Here is a 20,300-nt window from a genome sequence, read left to right on the forward strand (position 1 = left end):
TTTCTTTCGTGCTGTGCTATTTAGCATCATTGTAAAGTCAGTGGTTACCCGAACGAATTTCAGTACCTGAACACCATGATGTATTTTGTTATGTGATATATGTGTGTCCTCTCCTTATGCGATATTGTTGATATGTTATAATATGTAACTCACATCGCATCCTTAATTTTCTATTTGGAAAATGATAAAGTTTCAACAAAAAAAAACTACTTACTACTAAGTAAACCGCACCAATTATCCTGCTCTAACACATTACAGTTGGGTTTGTGCTTAACAAAGAAACAAAATAAATTAACAGTTGGTGTTTGCCCTTTATGTTTTCAGCATGCAAATATCTACTGAGACAAGTGTTACAGTGATAAATAGCCCATGCTGGATGGGAATTTAGTAGATATTTATAGCAACAAAAATTAGCTCATTGAAACAAAGAACTAATTTGAAAAACAATGCCTTAAGAACTTACTTCAAACACTAATAATGTTGCAATTATTTTTTAATTTATGCAAAAAAAATGAATTTCACTTCTCACAAATAATTTCTAGTAACTAACATCAAGGAAATGAAACAAATAAAAAAATATGAGACCACCCAAATCCAACCAATACTAATTCTAGGGTCATTTGTTAATTGTACTTCCTTACTTGGATTTCTTTCCATGCACTATCGCTGGAATCGAGAATGTACTATTTCTTTCACTGGGTGGGTTCTTCTTAACCACTTCTGCAAATGCGGGCATACTTATCTCATCCGCTTCAGGTACCGGCTCTGCTGCCTCCTCACCAGAGTCTGATGAAGCCTCTAACTTCTCACTCCAATCTAACAATTAGACACCTCCTCCTGTTCTTCATCAACCTCATCTAGACCTTCCATCTTCTCACTGACTTCCGCTAACATGTCTGCCTCCTCCTCCTCCTCACTAGCTTCTGCTAACATGTCTGCCTCTTCCTCCTCACCAGTCCCAGTGAAAAAGTCTTTCTGCTGTTCCTCACTATTGTCTACCAATATCTGGGTCTCATTCTCTTTTGCTAAAACTTTAGTTCCAGATTTACTCTGCGTTTCAAATCTCAAAACCTGTCTAGTTTGCCAACGCATTTTTATGGAACTTGCTAAAAATTCATGATTTGCGTAATCCCCCTTAAGGAAATTACTCCCAGACTTTTTTCTGATTTCATGTATGGCTTTTTCTGCACTAGATAGGTCTTCGAAGAAAACCAGGGCTCTGCTACTTGAGGAATTAAACAATACTTCGTTCAAAGTTCCAAACTGACAAAAATGGTGACCTAAAGATGCAGGTGTGAAATTGGTCTTACTAAGACCATAGACAAAAATGCAGCTTGAAGAAAAACTATCCCCAAACTTTTCCTTGAGCATTCTCCGGGAAAGGAAGCGTCCATTCAATTCACGAATGGCCTTATTAGCACTGACTTTGTTTGTAAACTGCACAACACCATAGTTGTAAAGCCCGGGCAATTTTTGAACCTGAGTATAAAATATCTTCCCAAAACTAAAGAAGGAACGCAAGAGGTCATTCTGAGAAACACTCTGATTCAAATTGCTAATATACAGTGTCCCTGATCCCTTTTCTGCAAAAAATCCATTGACTTCTTCAGCTGGGTGGGATTGATTTCTTTCATATGGCCACACAGTGACATCAATTTTCTTGTTAAAGAGACTTGTCCCTTGGGTTCCTGATAAAGCACTGTCACGATCCTTTACAAACTTGTAAAACACCATGGCACTACGTTGCGCATCCTTTCCGTTGACCTGAATTGAAGTAATCGTTCCAAACTTTCCAAACATGTCCTGAAGGGCTTCTTGAATGTTTTTCACTGAACAGTGTGGAGGGAAAGGTTCAACTTTTAGGGAACGCAAGCGCTGCAGACTCATTTTTTTTCGGGTTGTCGAGGGTATCGACAACCCAGATGCTGTTGTGTCTCTGCAGCGGCTTGTTCCTACAGGAGTGTGGTTTCGTCTGCGGCTCTTCCCTGTGGGAGGGCCCAGGCCAGGCCCCGGTGCACTGCTGGGAATCCCACCCAGCTGGGGCCCCATCCCCGCGTGTCCACTGTAGACTCCACCGTGATGGTTGGTCGCTGGGGGCTTGGGTCCCAGGGCCTGCTGAGGCCACCAGCCGGGCTCACTGCTGCTCGGGCCCCCGGGGGGGTGCAGGCCGGGCCCCGGGGCACTGCTGGGAATCCCACCCAGCTGGGGTCCCATCCCCGCGTGTCCACTGAAGACTCCACCCTGATGGTTTGTCGCTGGGGGCCCGGGTCCCAGGGCCTGCTGAGGCCACCAGCCAGGCTCACTGCTGCTCGGGCCCCCGGGGGGGTGCAGGCCGGGCCCCAGGGCACTGCTGGGAATCCCACCCAGCTGGGGCCCCATCCCCGCGTGTCCACTGTAGACTTCACCCTGATGGTTGGTCGCTGGGGGCCCGGGTCCCAGGGCCTGCTGAGGCCACCAGCCAGGCTCACTGCTGCTCGGGCCCCCGGGGGGGTGCAGGCCGGGGCCCGGGGCACTGCTGGGAATCCCACCCAGCTGGGGCCCCATCCCCGCGTGTCCACTGTAGACTTCACCCTGATGGTTGGTCGCTGGGGGCCCGGGTCCCAGGGCCTGCTGAGGCCACCAGCCAGGCTCACTGCTGCTCGGGCCCCCGGGGGGGTGCAGGCCGGGCCCCGGGGCACTGCTGGGAATCCCACCCAGCTGGGGCCCCATCCCCGCGTGTCCACTGTAGACTCCACCCTGATGGTTGGTCACTGGGGGCCCGGGTCCCAGGGCCTGCTGAGGCCACCAGCCGGGCTCACTGCTGCTCGGGCCCCCGGGGGGGTGCAGGCCGGGCCCCGGTGCACTGCTGGGAATCCCACCCAGCTGGGGCCCCATCCCCGCGTGTCCACTGTAGACTTCACCCTGATGGTTGGTCGCTGGGGGCCCGGGTCCCAGGGCCTGCTGAGGCCACCAGCCAGGCTCACTACTGCTTACCCCGGGGGGGTGCAGGCCGGGCCCCGGTGCACTGCTGGGAATCCCACCCAGCTGGGGCCCCATCCCCGCGTGTCCACTGTAGACTCCATGAGGTTTGGTCTCTGGGGCTCGGGGCCCGGGTCCCAGGGGCTGCCGAGGCCACCAGCCAGGCTCACTGCTGCTCGGGCCCCCGGGGGGGTGCAGGCCGGGCCATACGGGGAGGTGCATGCTCAGCCCCGGGCCTCTGGAGTAGGTGCCCCCGGGGGGGTACATGCCCAGCCCCGGCCCTCCACCGAACGAGGCCCCCGCCTGGGGGGTGAGCAGGCCCAGCGGGGGGTTGTACTGCCCCCCTGGCCCCCGCGCAGGGGCTCCCGGGACTCCGCCTCCAGGCTGCTGCAGGCCCGGCCCCGGGGCTCTCCCTCCTCCCCGAGCGGGACCGGCAAAGAACTCCATGTCCGAGCAGCGGCCGCAGCGGCCGCAGCGGCGGCTCGTGACTCCCAGCGGCGCCGGTACCGAGCTCCAACGGAAAGAGAAAACAGACGCAGGAGGAGTCCGTCTTCTTTGTCTACTGGCTCTTCATTGGAGTCTAATGTCCGTCGTCAGTGTCTATTGACTCTTCAAAGGGTCTAATGTCCGTCTTCTGTGTCTACCGGCTCTTCATTGGATTCTATAGTCCGTCTTCAGTGTCTAGATATGTCGTCCATGTTTAAGGGCGCTTCGTGGATTAAAAATAAAACAAGCACTGGCAAGGCCAATAGGTCTCTGCCATAGCTGCCGAGGTTTCAGATAGCCATGGGTGACATTTTCATAATTTTTGTGTAACTATGACTGACATTTCAATGACCATGAGAAACACTTTCTCTCGAGCAAAATAAATCACTGAAGAAGAGGGAAATATAAAAATATTAAAATTTTACGCACTTGAACAACGAGAAAAAGATGATTTTAAAGTTGCTGCAAAGCACCAGATATTGAAGGGCACTAATCTAGTAACGTTGCAATCTGGTTGTACTGTTAAACTGGGCTGGATGGCCCCGCGGTGCTGGAGAGATCGTTGTTTTATGCGGCGCACAGCGACGCCCATGGCACTATAGTCAGGCAAATTGCATGCAGACCTAGCATGGCACCCTCCCCCACACCCCTGACTTTGTTACATTATAGTAATGTGACACCCCTGACTTTGTTACATTCTAGTAATGTGCACTAACGCATCACTGCTCAAGAAGAGACACACTGCTTTACCGCACAGATCCTAGAGTACAGGGTACGGAAGCCGCTCAGAATTAAGCCAACTTTATAGCCAATGTAATAGCAGTCAAGTGAAACTAGATACCGGGCAGGCACGGGATGTGAGAAAGCCGTCTGGGCTGAAATAGATAAAAATAAAAGCGCCCAGCAGGTAAACAGTAAGTCATTTAAAATGCTTTTGCTGTAACATTTGCTTGTTCTGGCGGCACTCAATGGAAGGTTAACCTGTGGCATGATGGTAATTAGTAAAACTAAATTCTCTAGTGGCAATGTGTGTATTTCTAAATTTGGTGTTCCAAGCACAGGACGTAGGGAGATCGTTCGTGCTGAAGTGCGCAAAAGGTAGAGGGCAAGTCACTGAAACACGTAGGGAAACGTTATTGACTGGCCAGCCACTGCAAGGTTTGTTGTGTGAAGGCAACATGGAGGGTAATTTTTAACTACGTCTTGCAGGGATTGAGACTTCAAACTTCAAGAAACTATTTCACCCCTGTTCCACTGTGTGAACCACGCCCGTCCCCCCAATAGTAGTTACTTACTGCAGCCCCGGCAATGAGTGTAAAGGTTGTCAGCGGCTGCATAGTCGGTGAGAGGTGTGTGCTTGCCTGCCGCATTCCCTGCCATGACTTCAGGGTGGTCCAGTCATTGCAACATCACATTATGTTGATTTTTAGGGCGAGCTATGTATAGCTCAGAACCTATTGCAGGGGAAACAACACTTCTTGAACAAGCGGATTCCTCCCCGGATTCCATGCAGTTCATGTGATAAATGCGCGTGCACAGAAATCCGCTCCCCCACTAAGCAAGACAAGCCAAGAACATCAAAGCGACCGGCCGCTTTGAGTCCATTTGCCACCAGCCACTTCACGCCTCCGCAGGACCATCTGCTCGTAAATGCTGGCATGCTTGCCCAGCCCCACTCCCAGCGCTATTTACTGTCCACGTCTTTCAAGAGCCATGCGTCTCAAGTTTCGCTTTGACATATTTCCGCTTAAATGCTTGCATGTTTTCTGAAGTATTCACTATACTAAGCGGACCCCCCAGGATATAGCGGCATAGACTTGCAAATTTATCGGCACAAAAATGGAAATTTAGCGGCACAAAAGTGGAAATTTAGCGGCATTATTGCGGCACCTTATTTTATTTGTAATCATTCTTTTTCAGCCTTAAATCAATGTAAACTGATCTAACAGGGTATTCCACTGTGAAACTGGCATGTTTAAAGTGTCTGCGGCTCTACGGAAGCACAGCTCCAATCGGCACCTCGTGACATGAACTGGTGTGAATGACATGGGCAGAGCTTTTAGTGCTTAATTTTTGTGTTACTTCCAAACTGGAAAGCTTTGGTTGTGACAATCACCCGTTAAAAAAAAAATCCTTTTTTGATTTTTGTGTTGCGTGCTTCTCAAGCATGTTTTTCGGGTTACTTCTTTCCCCATACCCGCATGGAAAGTATTCATTTTGTTGGCAAAAGTGCAGGCACAGAAGCTTGGGAACACTTCTGTAGTCCGTGTATTAAATTTTTTCATTTCACACTGTTTCGTTATTTTAATTGGTAAATGCATACCCTCTGGCTAATTCCCCTGTGAACAAGATTAGTGGGGGAAACATCCTTTACAACGCAACTTTTACCACGCAGTGCCTTTACGTCGCAACTTTTACAACGCAAACCATTACAACGCATTGCGCTGGGGGGGGGCACTCTAGGATAGGGAATAGGTTTAATTTACTATCCAACACCTTTCCTACTATCCACGGGGACTGGAGTTGGAATAGTAAATTAAACAATTCACTATCCAGCGCCCCAAAGCACTATGCGTTGTAAAAACCGCGTTGTAAAGGCATACGTGGTAAAAGCATGCGTTGTAATGTCATACATCCGATTAGTGGATGTACGACAACTACTCCGATATGGTAGCTATCAGGTGCTGTCAGTGAAACAAGTGTCCCACACCGAGGCACCAGTAGGAACTTGCTCAATTAAAACAGAGCCAGGAGAATCTGTGAATGTGCTGAGCAGCTGGGGACTGAAGATGGTAGCAAAGAAAACTCCCAAACACTGTGGGTACTGCAGCAGGCCAATGATGAATGAGGCAAACTGTTCCGCAAAAGGCAAAGCATGCTCAACATGGGGAGAACCATCTATTTTGATACGGTGTGACAGATATCCATGGCACTCAATCCTCCACCAAGTGGCACACAACACCATCCCAAAGGGATGAAACTGATTTATTTGCCAATAAAAACAACAACAAAAACGAGGAAATATAAATAAACTGTCTCATACGATCAAAACGTAAAATCTGACCCCACATCTTCATGAACTTGGAGAAAGTGTCTGGCAGTCGTATTTTCATCCCCATTAGCTCTTCCAAGCACTTGACTGCCTGGTGGAGGACTTCGGTTCCCCTGAAATCTTTAATTTATTCCAAACAGCCGCCCATGCCAAGTGAGTTTTCTTTGAGTGAGGGGTGATTATCTAAACTGCACTCTTTCCAGCTCGCCTCCCACCGCTCGCCGTTATAACACCATACCCGCCAGGCAAAGTCGCATCCCTAATGGAATCTATTCAGAGCGTCCGCCTGGTAAAATAAGTGACTCGACTCGAGCACTGTCTAAGTAAGACAGTTTACATCTGATGTCAGCTTTGGGAGGAATATAACGAAAAACGTGTTACAGTCAAGGTCTGAATTGTTGATCTTAGCATCAAAAGGTAATTATGTCCAAGTTCTTCGTCATACACACTCACCGAAGCAACCTCATCTACTGCAAAGCTGTATAGTTTCCGGGACTTGAAGCCTGGCCTCGGCGTGCTAATATGGACAAAAAGGCCCGCCTGCAGAGCATCAGGGTTGGATACCAGCGCTGAAACTGTAGTGCAGAGAGGAAGCTGGTATTGGACGGCTGGGCGACGGCACGTAGTGACGTGTGCGGGCGCACAGCCAATAAACCGGCATTGTTTATTTTGAAGACACATTTTGGCAAATATCGCGGCAATAATTGTAAATATCGCGGCTATCGCGGTAGTTGCCCGATTTCGCAATTTTTTCGTGAATCGCGAAATTGCGAAATTCTGGAGGGTCTGACTAAGCACAAGAAAGAAGCACTCGTCTGTGTTTTCAGAAATGCACGCGCTCTACAGAAGGAACACAAAAGAAAACAGCAGCCGGGCGAAAACATTCTCTCTACTGCAGGGGCTGTGGAAGTACAACCAACGGGGAGAAAGTCTCACCTCCCAGACCCTTCCCCTCGGTGCAGAAACTTCACTCTGCTACGCTTTAATATCCCAAACGCATCCAGTGTCTGAGTGGCTGTCAGTGGCGTGAAAGCACTGTGTAAAAGGATTACTTGAAGAGAAGGGAGCTCATTGCTATGTAACACGGCAGGGCAGTTGCGTCTTGTGACAGCATACTTACACTTATTGCTTTTTACTGATGACGTGCTTTCACGTTAATGGCGGCCATGCCCCTTTCTTCAGACGAGCCGTGACTAAGGAAGGGGGCAACGCCACCATTAATGTGAAAGCGCTGCACGGGGCACTTTTGCAAATAAATTAATCTTCAGCACTCTGTCTGGGAAAACTTCCTTTTAAGTAGCGGAACACTATTAACTCTTACCCTGGCTTTTGGCTCTTCACCGGATTAACAATAACTATATCTAGCTCAGAAGGGTGAAAATGTGATCCCGAGGACTGCTAAACTGCGATGAGAGCTTCAGTTCACGGCGTTTTTTTCGGATGACCGTAATATACAATGTGAGATTGTGCATGTCAACTCGTCATCTCGAGGAAAATTTGGGTAATGTGTTATTATTTCATTTGAGTTGTATATGATGGATGTCTGTGTCTTTACTAAATCTTACAGGTATATGCTTTACATGTAATTCCAAACCCTACGATTCCAGAATACCACTCTTCCGAACTAAAACATCAGGTTTAAACCAACATTAACGTACTTTCCACTTCTCTTTGTTGTTGCGTGTGTTTTATTCGTGGCCTTGCGGCTAGAGCTGCCGACTTTAGAGCTGGGGTTCCAGGTTCAAGCGTCGGCTAAGCTTACTGTGATTGTGTGCAAACCACTAAATCTCCCTGTGCCTTCCAGAAATGAACGTGTCCTTGTGAAACGTAACTGCTGCTCGTGTATAAAGCACTCTAATACCTTTGGGTCTAGCTCGCCCTATAATAAATCTGCAAAAAATAAGGTATTTGTTCACGCCTTTTCTCAATTAATATCGAAGGGAAGTTAAATGAATCACTCCCTGTTCTTTTTTCACATAACCGCTCACTGAATATTTCGCACGTCAACAAAAATCCCTGAGAATCTCGGGGAACAAATTTCTTCTTAGCGCTACAAGTCATTCTCGTGCCACCGAGGCTGCAGGCTGTGAGGGTCAATGTACGAAGAGTGGAGAAGTGTGACTCAAATGGTTAGAGCGGCACACCCTGATGCAGAGGTCTGGTCCGGGACCAGGGTTCAATACCCGCCTCAGCGGGTCTTGGGCTCAATTTCCTCGGACCTGATAATTCTCACCTCAGTGCCTATTCTAATCACGGGTCCCACTCTGCAGCTCTGGGCAATAGCTTGCTTAATCCCCACCACGGCCCCAACAGCACTGGGATGCCTGGCTTCACCTTGGGGGTACCCAGGAGTGGACATTTCACAGGGAAAAGCCAGGAAGGGTTCCTAAGCGGTATACGGACAGCGCCGAGACACTTCCGTTGGAGGTAGCTGTGCGCTTTACAAATGCTGGCATTTACATTTACATTTACAAAAAGAAGAAGAGATTCACAACGGATTACCCAGACAGCAAAATTGGGCAGATCGAGCCTCGAGGTGTCATGAGAATATGGGGGTGTCACTGTCTGCCCTTATGCCAGAGGTAGTGCCTGGTTAATACGTGTGCGCTGTTTTGCCCGTCGCCCATGGGCAGCCATTCACAGGAATGTGCCCGAATCTCAGCTCCTAAGAGCGAGCATGCCAGCTTCTGCCAAGCTACCTAAATCAATAGCGGCCTGTTGCTGGGGAAATTCAGAAGCACTGGCTCTCGTCACTTCTGACATCAGACCGGGCTTCCCCCACCTCCTCTGTGAACCCACCTCACAGTGGGGGACATCCACCCCCTTCTCTACCGACTCAGCCCTCCCCAGAGAGGATTCAAGTAGATATTATGACAGCAGGCCTGATGGCAGGTCCAAATTCCTTCAAAGACCGTTTAAGATAACACACATTTCTGTTTGTGCCTCGAGCACAGAGGTGGGATTTGGTATATAAAGGAGGGGGTTACTGCGACAGAGTTACCATGCAGCTACCGTGTCCTAAACGGTGATGCTTCGACCACCAACAAATAGGCAACGCTTCTTTCTTAACAGTATAATGGAAGAAACACATCGGTGAAACACAACAGGTCTGGCATGGCCGCAAGTCTTTCGGTTTTGTCATGTTTTTTTTTACAAAACCTAGAACTTAAACAGATGTAAAATAAAAATATGCTTTTGACCTCAAAAAGCGCCTATTCTCGTACTATTCCAAGGCAATTGGAGAACTATTTTGTGAGCGGATGTGCTCCCTGTGAAAGGGCTGGACCAATCACTCAGTGTAAAGTGATGACTGACCCATTACACCCCACCCGCCTCCCCTATGTATGTAGTAGTGGGCGAAAGACAAATGTTGAATGACGCAATTACAGACCAGTACATGACGAGGGTTGCATGAAAGCCCCTGTAACTATATCACATATATTATTTTATTAAAATCAAAAGGTCAGCGCTACACACTTTCTCTCTCAAACACACTCTCCCTCACACACACACTCTCTCACACACACACACACTCTCTCACACACACACACACACACACACACTCTCTCACACACACACTCTCTCACACACACACACTCTCACACACACACACTCTCACACACACTCTCTCTTTCACACACACACTCTCTCACTCTCTCACACACACACTCTCTCACACACACACTCTCTCACACTCTCTCTCTCACACTCTCTCTCTCACACTCTCACACTCTCTCTCACACACACTCTCTCTCTCACACACACACTCTCTCTTTCACACTCTCTCACACACACACTCTCACACACACTCTCTCTTTCACACACACACTCTCTCACTCTCACACACACACACTCTCACACACACACTCTCTCTTTCACACACACACTCTCTCACTCTCTCACATACACACTCTCTCACACACACACTCTCTCACACTCTCTCTCTCACACTGTCTCTCTCACACTCTCTCACACTCTCTCTCACACACACACACTCTCTCTTTCACACACACACTCTCACACACACACACTCTCACACACACTCTCTCTTTCACACACCCACTCTCTCACTCTCTCACACACACACTCTCTCACACACACACTCTCTCACACTCTCTCTCTCACACTCTCTCTCTCACACTCTCTCTCACACACACTCTCTCTCTCACACACACACACTCTCTCTTTCACACACACACTCTCTCACTCTCTCACACACACACTCTCTCACACACACACTCTCTCACACTCTCTCTCTCACACTCTCTCACACTCTCTCTCACACACACTCTCTCTCTCACACACACACACTCTCTCTTTCACACACACACACTCTCACACACACTCTCTCTTTCACACACACACTCTCTCACTCTCTCACACACACACTCTCTCACACTCTCTCTCTCACACTCTCTCTCTCACACTCTATCACACTCTCTCTCACACACACTCTCTCTCTCACACACACTCTCTCTCTCACACACACTCTCTCTCTCTCACACACACTCTCTTGCTCTCACACACACACACACACACACACACTCTCTCACACACACACACTCTCTCACACACACTATCTCTCACACACCACTCTCTCACACTCTCACACACTCTCTCTCACACTCTCTCAAACACTCTCTCTCTCACACACTCTCTCTCTCACACACACACTCTCTCACTCACACACACTCTCTCTCACACTCTCTCTCACACTCTCTCTCACACACTCTCTCACACTCTCTCACACACACACACACTCTCTCACACACACACACTCTCTCTCTCACACACACACACTCTCTCACACACACACACTCTTTCTCTCTCACACACTAACTCTCTTTCTGTCTCACACTTTCTCACTCACACACACTGCGCACAACATTTGGACAGTTAATGTAGCTCGTAATAATTGGGAGCTGCAGACTTAGACACAAATTGAGGTATGCTTGAAAGTGCTTGTTTGCTCACAGAGTCACGCTTGATCTCACACATGGCACGAATATGAGATTTGGCAACACTTTTTTAATCACTCTGAGCACGCACTATAGTTTACCTTGACTTGATGTAATTTCACGTTCTTCATGGGCAGCTGCCCAGTGCTAAACAATGCTGACAGTGCATGGCAAAGTCGTGCTGTCTGAACAAACATATTTTTGGCTACGTTAACCTGTGACCTTGGCAGTATTGTAGCATCCAAATATTCAAAAGAACTTATGTATAGTGAATGGCATGCTGGTCTACTCAATAACTTATAATAGGTGATTTTAATGAGCGCCCCTCTCTTGGGTCAAGTGCCCATATGCTAAGCCATCCTAGTAAAGCAATCGGCACAACGTTTTAGAGCAATGTATATGTACATCAGATGGTATGTGTGCTGTCCAACACCCCTTTAGTGATCTTTCACCTCATCATTCTGCATCTCCACACCAACCCTTCTTTCACCCCTCTTCTCTCCTTTCTCTTTCCTACCCTCTATCTATCCTCTTTATTACCTTCCCACAGCATCACTCAACACCACAGCATCTCTCAGCACCACTCAATGCCACAGAACCACTCAATTCTACAGCACCACTCAACGCTGCAGAACCACTCAATGCCACAGAACCACTCAACACCACAGCACCACTCAACACCACAGCACCACTCAACACCACAGCACCACTCAACACCACAGCATCACTCAATGCAACAGCATCACTCAGCAGCACAGCACCACTCAACGCCACAGCACCACTCAACGCCACAGTATCACTCAACGCAACAGCATCACTCAGTGCCACAGCATCACTCGGCACCACTAAATGCCACAGCACCCCTCAACGCCACAGCACCACTCAGCGCACAGCATCCCTCAACGTCACAGCATCACTCAACGCCACAGCATTACTCAATGACACAGCATCACTCTATGACACAGCATCACTCAGCACCACTCGACGCCACAGCACCATTCAACGCCACAGCACCACTCAACACCACAGCACCACTCAACACCACAGCACCACTCAACACCACAGCACCACTCAACGCCACAGCATCACTCAACACCACAGCATCACTCAACGACACAGCATCACTCAATGCCACAGCATCACTCAGCACCACTCAACGCCACAGCACCACTGAATGCCACAGCATCACTCAGCACCACTGAATGCAACAGCATCACTCAGCATCACTGAACGCCACAGCATCACTCAGCAGCACTGAAGGCCACAGCATCACTCAGCAGCACTGAAGGCCACAGTATCACTCAGCACCACTGAACACCACAGCATCACTCAGCACCACTGTACGCCACAGCATCACTCTGTGCAACTATTCAACAACAACTGGTTCTAATATGTTCTCTCAATGTTTCGAGCTTTATTACAAATGTCACAAAAAGATGTTAATATTTCACTGCTGTTCTTGCATTTTCATAACAATAAAATACACGGAACATAATCTTCCCAAAAAGTTATTTACAAAAGTTTAAGCTATTGCCATTATAAATTACAAAAACTTTTATTTAAGTATTAATTATCAAAAAAATAAAAGCCATTGTTATTTGTAATTTTAATACATCTAAGTCATGTAAATACAACACATATTGCATTACAAATGCTATAGGTGTCATGTTTTCAAAAGGTAAAACTATTGGCATTATAAATGACAAAGCTATTACTTTAGCTATTTTCAAAACAAACACATAAATAAAATATTTGTCATTTACAAGACCAATAGCTCAAAATTTCCTAATGCGAGACCTATTGCATTGCAAATGCTTGTTTTTTAATTTCACTGCGGCAGTGCAATCAGGACTGCCATTTGCCGCACAGTAACTCTGCTGCCTGACCCCCACTGCGCCACAGGCGGCAAAAGGACGTGACGTACTTTGAACCATTGAGAGTCGGCTGCTAACAGTCTCGGTACTCCATTGGGGCAAATTATTACTGCACGGCTCAGACAGCCAGCCCAGCCTGCTGGAGAGGAGTGCAGCCACTCCAGCTTTAACTTTCAGACTATCGTTGGAATTAGCAATGCTATGTCTCCACAGCCCGGGGGCAATCGCTAATGCGTGACAATGCATTTCAGTGCGGTGATGCGGACTACCACACTGAAAAGCATTAGTCTTACACGTGATGTGTGGTACTTAGCAGGCCTGCTCTGCAAGTCAAAATTCTATGTCAGGACCAGAGGCAAGGATTATGCATTACTTTCTTCACTCTTTAATAACAGCATTTTCAGATGAAGTAAAAAAACACATAAAAAACTACAACTCTCATGGACACTGGGAGGAACCATGGTCACCAACAGTCCAATCATATCACATTCCAAAAGTCCATATATTATAATTAGCATCATAGTCCTGCCTCTTTCTTCACTGCTGCCTCGTCAGTTAAGTCCCTTCATGCCTTCTTCCTCACTTCAGTTGGTTAAACTTTAGGGCTTTTTCTGGCTTGTGTTTATTATTATAACATTTTTGGTGCTTAATTAGGCAACGCGCTGTGAGTGCTTTTACTTTGTAAATGATTTAATCACTTATCGATCACGCAGCAGGCTCTCTGGCCCGAGCGCGTCACTTTCTGTCTCCTGTGCGGGTGCGCTACGTGGCGCTGTTTTGTGCATCTATCGTGTTTCAACGATCCTCAGAGTAGCTCGCTGAGCTCTGGTGGTTCGTGTGCACTTGGGGGAAGGGGAGCATACTCCACTTGTGCCTCTTTCTCCTCAACCCGTGAAGATTCCTGTGCCAGCCCCCAGGATCCCTGCGCACCCGCAGTGGCCACTTACGTGTTGCGTCTAGGACCCAAGAGACAAACACATTCCTTCGATAAGAACCAGTCTTCACCGGCTCCTCACTAGAGAACAACAGGCTAGACTCTAAGCATTACCTTTAACCTACAAGCACCTCAGAAAACTGAGGCAAGAAGACAAGATGGCTGCTCTCTAGTTTAGGCCTCCAGGCCCGAAAAGAGGCAAAGAAGGCACACAATCATGCCAAAGCCAATAGGTAAACCCTACAAATAGGCACAAATAAGGCTGAAATAAAGGATTCATGAGTATATACTGAGATGGCGGTGGACAACAGTCACCATCAGTCCAAATAGGACAAATTATCCGGGCACGACAACACTGCGCTGCATTTAAATTCTATGTCAGGACCGGAGACTCCGATTATGCTTCTAATTTTTTTCTGGTAAATTTCTCAGCAGCCAATAAAAATACAGAAAAACAAAATACTTCAATACCCATGAATACACTATGTGTCACATGATCAACCATAGAGTGTATCCTGTATATAGACTGCAGTCTAGATTACAACTTCCTCTTTCATTGCTGCTCCGCAGCCAGTTAAGTGCTTTTCACTATTTCTAATGCTTGTCACTTTTGTTGTTGAATGTTCATTGATTACATTGTAATATCCTTTGTGATTATTGCGTTATTACAGCTTTGCGATTGCCCATTGTTATGGTATTTGGTTGGTGACTGTTTTTATGCAATTTGCATTGGTAGCAGCATTCTTTTGCCCCTCACCTCGCGGTTGCACTTGTGGTCGGCAGTCTTCCAACTAGTTTGTTGTCATTATGCGCCTCTCTGAGCGCAAGTAGGGAGCCTTTAACCTCCTGTTCTGGGCGCCCGCGTTCCTTCCTGGTGGAGCGGGAGGAGAAGGGAGTGGGGATGCAAGTCGGACTGACCGGTAGTCCTCTTTCTGTGCACATGGGCGGCTGTTACCGTGCATGCATGGCGGCCATTTTGCCCGCATTATTGTTATTATTAGTATAATTCCACCATGCAAGACAAGCCAAGAACATCAAAGCGACCGGCCGCTTTGAGTCCATTTGCCACCAGCCACTTCACGCCTCCGCAGGACCATCTGCTCGTGAATGCTGGCATGCTTGCCCAGCCCCCCTCCCAGCGCTATTTACTGTCCACGTCTTTCAAGAGCCATGCGTCTCAAGTTTCGCTTTGACATATTTCCGCTTAAATGCTTGCATGTTTTCTGAAGTATTCACTATATTTAGCACGATAAAGAAGCACTCGTCTGTGTTTTCAGAAATGCACACGCTCTACAGAAGGAACACAAAAGAAAACAGCGGCCGGGCGAAAACATTCTCTCTACTGCAGGGGCTGTGGAAGTACAACCAACGGGGAGAAAGCCTCACCTCCCAGACCCTTCCCCTCGGTGCAGAAACTTTACTCTGCTACGCTTTAATATCCCAAACGCATCCAGTGTCTGAGTGGCTGTCAGTGGCGTGAAAGCACTGTGTAAAAGGCCTACATGAAGAGAAGGGTGCTCATTGCTATGTAACACGGCAGAGCAGTTGCGTCTTGTGGCAGCATACTTACACTTATTGCTTTTTACTGATGACGTGCTTTCACGTTAATGGCGGCCATGCAACTTTCTTCAGATGAGCCGTGACTTAGGAAAGGGGCAACACCGCCATTAATGTGAAAGCGATGCACGGGGCGCTTTTGCAAATAAATTAAACTTCAGCGCTCTCTCTGGGAAAACTTCCTTTAAAGTAGCGGAACACTATTAACTCTTACCCTGGCCTTTGGCTCTTCACCGGATTAACAATAACTATATCTAGCTCAGAAGGGTGAAAATGTGATCCCGAGGACTGCCAAACTGCGATGAGAGCTTCAGTTCACGGCGTTTTTTTCGGATGACCGTAATATACAATGTGAGATTGTGCATGTCAACTCGTCATCTCGAGGAAAATTTGGGTAATGTGTTATTATTTCATTTGAGTTGTATATGATGGATGTCTGTGTCTTTACTAAATCTTACAGGCATATGCTTTACATGTAAGTCCAAACCCTACGATTCCAGAATACCACTCTTCCGAACTAAAACATCGGGTTTAAACCAACATTAACGTACTTTCCACTTCTCTTTGTTGTTGCGTGTGTTTTATTCGTGGACTTGCGGCTAGAGCTGCCGACTTTAGAGCTGGGGTTCCAGGTTCGAGCGTCGGCTAAGCTTACTGTGATTGTGTGCAAACCACTAAATCTCCCCGTGCCTTCCAGAAATTAACGTGTCCTTGTGAAACGTAACTGCTGCTCGTGTATAAAGCACTCTAATACCTTTGGGTCTAGTTCGCCCTATAATAAATATGCAAAAAATAAGGTATTTGTTCACGCCTTTTCTCAATTAATATCGAAGGGAAGTTAAATGAATCACTCCCTGTTCTTTTTTCACATAACCGCTCACTGAATATTTTGCACGTCAACAAAAATCCCTGGAGAATCTCGGGGAACAAATTTCTTCTTAGCGCTACAAGTCATTCCCGTGCCACCGAGGCTGCAGGCTGTGAGGGTAAATGTACGAAGAGTGGAGTAGTGTGACTCAAATGGTTAGAGCGGCACACCCTGATGCAGAGGTCTGGTCCGGGACCAGGGTTCAATACCCGGCTCAGCGGGTCTTGGGCTCAATTTCCTCGGACCTGATAATTCTCACCTCAGTGCCTATTCTAATCATGGGTCCCACTCTGCAGCTATGGGCAATAGCTGCAACAGCACTGGGATACCTGGCTTCACCTTGGGGGTGCCCAGGACTGGACATTTCACAGGGAAAAGTCAGGAGGGGTTCCTAAGCGGTATACGGACAGCGCCGGGACACTTCCGGTGGAGGTAGCTGTGCGCTTTACAAATGCTGGCATTTACATTTACATTTACGAAAAGAAGGAGAGATTCACAACGGATTACCCAGACAGTAAAATTGGCCAGATCGAGCCTTGAGGTGTCATGAGAATATGGGGGTGTCACTGTCTGCCCTTATGCCAGAGGTAGTGCCTGGTTAATACGTGTGCGCTGTTTTGCCCGTCGCCCATGGGCAGCCATTCACAGGAATGTGCCCGAATCTCAGCTCCTAAGAGCGAGCATGCCAGCTTCTGCCAAGCTACATCAATAGCGGCCTGTTGCTGGGGAAATTCAGAAGCACTGGCTCTCGTCACTTCTGACATCAGACCGGGCTTCCCCCACCTCCTCTGTGAACCCACCTCACAGCGGGGGCCATCCACCCCCTTCTCTACAGACTCAGCCCTCCCCAGAGAGGATTCAAGTAGATATTATGACAGCAGGCCTGATGGCAGGTCCAGATCCTTCAAAGACCGTTTAAGATAACACACATTTCTGTTTGTGCCTCGAGCACAGAGGTGGGATTCGGTAGCTAAAGGAGGGGGTTACTGCGACAGAGTTACCATGCAGCTACCGTGTCCTAAACGGTGATGTTTCGACCACCAACAAATAGGCAACGCTTCTTTCTTAACAGGATAATGGAAGCACGCATCGGTGAAACACAACAGGCCTGGCATGGCCAAACCTTTCGATTTTGTCATGTTTTTTTTACAAAACCTAGAACTTAAACAGATTTAAAATAAAAATATGCTTTGGACCTCAAAAAGAGCCTATTCTCGTACTATTCCAAGGCAATTGGAGAACTATTTTGTGAGCGGATGTGCTCCCTGTGAAAGGGCTGGACCAATCACTCAACGTAAAGTGATAACTGACCCATTACACCCCCAACCGCCTCCCCTATGTATGTAGTAGTGGGCGAAAGACAAATGTTGAATGACGCAATTACAGACCAGTACATGACGAGGGTTGCATGAAAGCCCCAGTAACTATATCACATATATTATTTTATTAAAATCAAAAGGTCAGCGCTTCACACACTCTCTCTCAAACACACTCTCCCTCACACACACACTCTCTCACACACACACACACGCATACACGTGTTACCATTCTTGTGGGGACTATGTGTGGATACCAGCCTTGTGGGGACTAACCTTTCCCAATGTGTTTAAGATATACTAATTGCAGAAAAATGTTAAGAAAAAAATCATTATACAGGATCCTGCTTCAAATATGCAAATTTAGCTTAATTTAATCACGCGCACAGAACCATCCTTGTGGGGACTTGAACACGTGTTACTATCCTTGTGAGGACTTGCTCCAAAATTGTCTATTGTGATTGAATACATTCATGAACAAATGTTCAAATGTTTAATTTCAATACAGGCCTTAAATCATATGATAGATTATTCATATAAGAATAGTTGTTTGTGTCATCGGGCCCACTTAAGGTGGCTTTTAAGTATGAATATGCCACTAAAAAAATGTAGCAGAGCACGTCCATGTAATTAGACTTATGTATTTTTAACACATTTTCAGAGAGAAACAAAGAGTTAAATGATATGAAAAAAAGAAAATAATACCTAGACAAACCAATTGGCAAGCTTAACATCATGCATTGTAAATGTAAATGTCGGAATTTTGTAAAGCGCACAGCTACCTCCACCGGGGGTGTCCCGGCGGTGTCCGTATACCGCTTAGGAACCCTTCCTGGCTTCCCTGGGAAATGTCCACTCCTGGGCACCCCCCAGGTGCAGCCAGGCATCCCAGCTCTTTTGGGGCCGTTGTGGAGATTAAGCAAGCTATTGCCCAGAGTTGCAGAGTGGGACCCATGATTAAAATAGGCACCGAGGCGAGAAATCAGGTCCGAGGAAATTGAGCCCAAGACCTGCTGAGACGGGAACTGAACCCTGGTCCCGGGCCAGACCTCTGCATCAGGGTCTGCCGCTCTAACCATTGAGCCACACTTCTCCACTCTTGTAGTCAGGTGGGATAGCCAGGGTCAGATTACCAATATCCATTTTCGTAAACTTCCCACCTAGACGTCATATTTGCATGAATAGAGATGATATGTAGGTATATTAATGTTCAAGAACGGATACGGACAGTGTGTGACTATAGTGATGGCCAGGTCACCATAGAGATAGTGTGTGATTAGAGTGATTCGCAGGTCCCCACAGAGATAGTGTGTTATTATAACCATGTTAAAATCCCTACAAACGTAATGTTTGATCCCAGTAATGGCCATGTCCCCACAGAGATAGTGTTTGATTATACTGATGCCCCCTTCCCCACAGAGATGGTGTGTGATTATATTGATGCCCAGGTCCCCACAGAGAAGGTGTGTGATTATTCTGTTGCCCAGATCCCCACAGAAATGATGTGTGATTATACTGATTCCCAAGTCCCCAGGGAGCTGGTGCTGATGCCCTGGTCCCCACAGAGATAGTGTGTGATTATAGTAATACCAATGATACTACAGAGATTATATGTGATTATAGTGATGCCTAGATCCCGACAGAGATAGTGTGTGATTATAGTCATGTTCAAATCCCTTCAGTAATAGTGTGCAATGATAATGATGTTGAAATCCCATCAGGGGTAGTGGGTGTTTCCAATCATGACCAGGTTTCCACAGAGATAGTGTGTGATTATACTAATGCCCAGGTCCCTAGGGAGCTGGTGTGTGATTATAACCATGTTGAAATCCTCACAGAGTAATGTTTGAACCCAGTAATGGCCAGGTCCTCACAGAGATAGTGTGTTATTATACTGATGCTCAGGTCCCCAAAGAGATGGTGTGTAATTATATTGATGCCCAGGTCCCCACAGAGATGGTGTGTGATTATACTGATGCCCAGGTCCTCACAGAGATGGTGTGTGATTATAATGATGCCCAGGTCCCCAAATAGATAGAATGTGATTATACTGTTGTCCAGGTCCCCATACAGATGTTGTGTGATTATATTGATGCCCAGGTCCCCACAGAGATGCTGTGTGCTTATACTGATGCCCAGGTCCCCATATGGATATTGTGTGATTAGGCTGATGCCCAGGTCCCCACAGACATAGTGTATTATTATTATAGTAATGTTCTAGTTCCCTCAGAGATAGTGTGTGATGATAACCATGTTAAAATCCATACAAATATCATGTTTGGTCCCAGTATTGACAT

The 20,300-nt window shown here is 47.2% G+C and overlaps 1 protein-coding gene across 1 annotated transcript; it reads right to left on the reverse strand.

Annotated features, from left to right (window-relative positions):
* Positions 1-475: 475 nt before the first annotated feature.
* On the reverse strand, positions 476-3,504 carry LOC147660789 (uncharacterized). Its single transcript, XM_086951463.1, is given in 2 exon segments — positions 476-825; positions 828-3,504. Coding segments are annotated over 2 exon segments (2,766 nt in total). The 5' UTR covers positions 3,406-3,504; the 3' UTR covers positions 476-637.
* Between the last annotated feature and the right edge of the window lie 16,796 nt (positions 3,505-20,300).

Source organism: Lissotriton vulgaris, unplaced genomic scaffold, assembly GCF_964263255.1.
Source record: "Lissotriton vulgaris unplaced genomic scaffold, aLisVul1.2 SCAFFOLD_2243, whole genome shotgun sequence".
Classification (NCBI taxonomy): Eukaryota; Metazoa; Chordata; class Amphibia; order Caudata; family Salamandridae; genus Lissotriton; species Lissotriton vulgaris.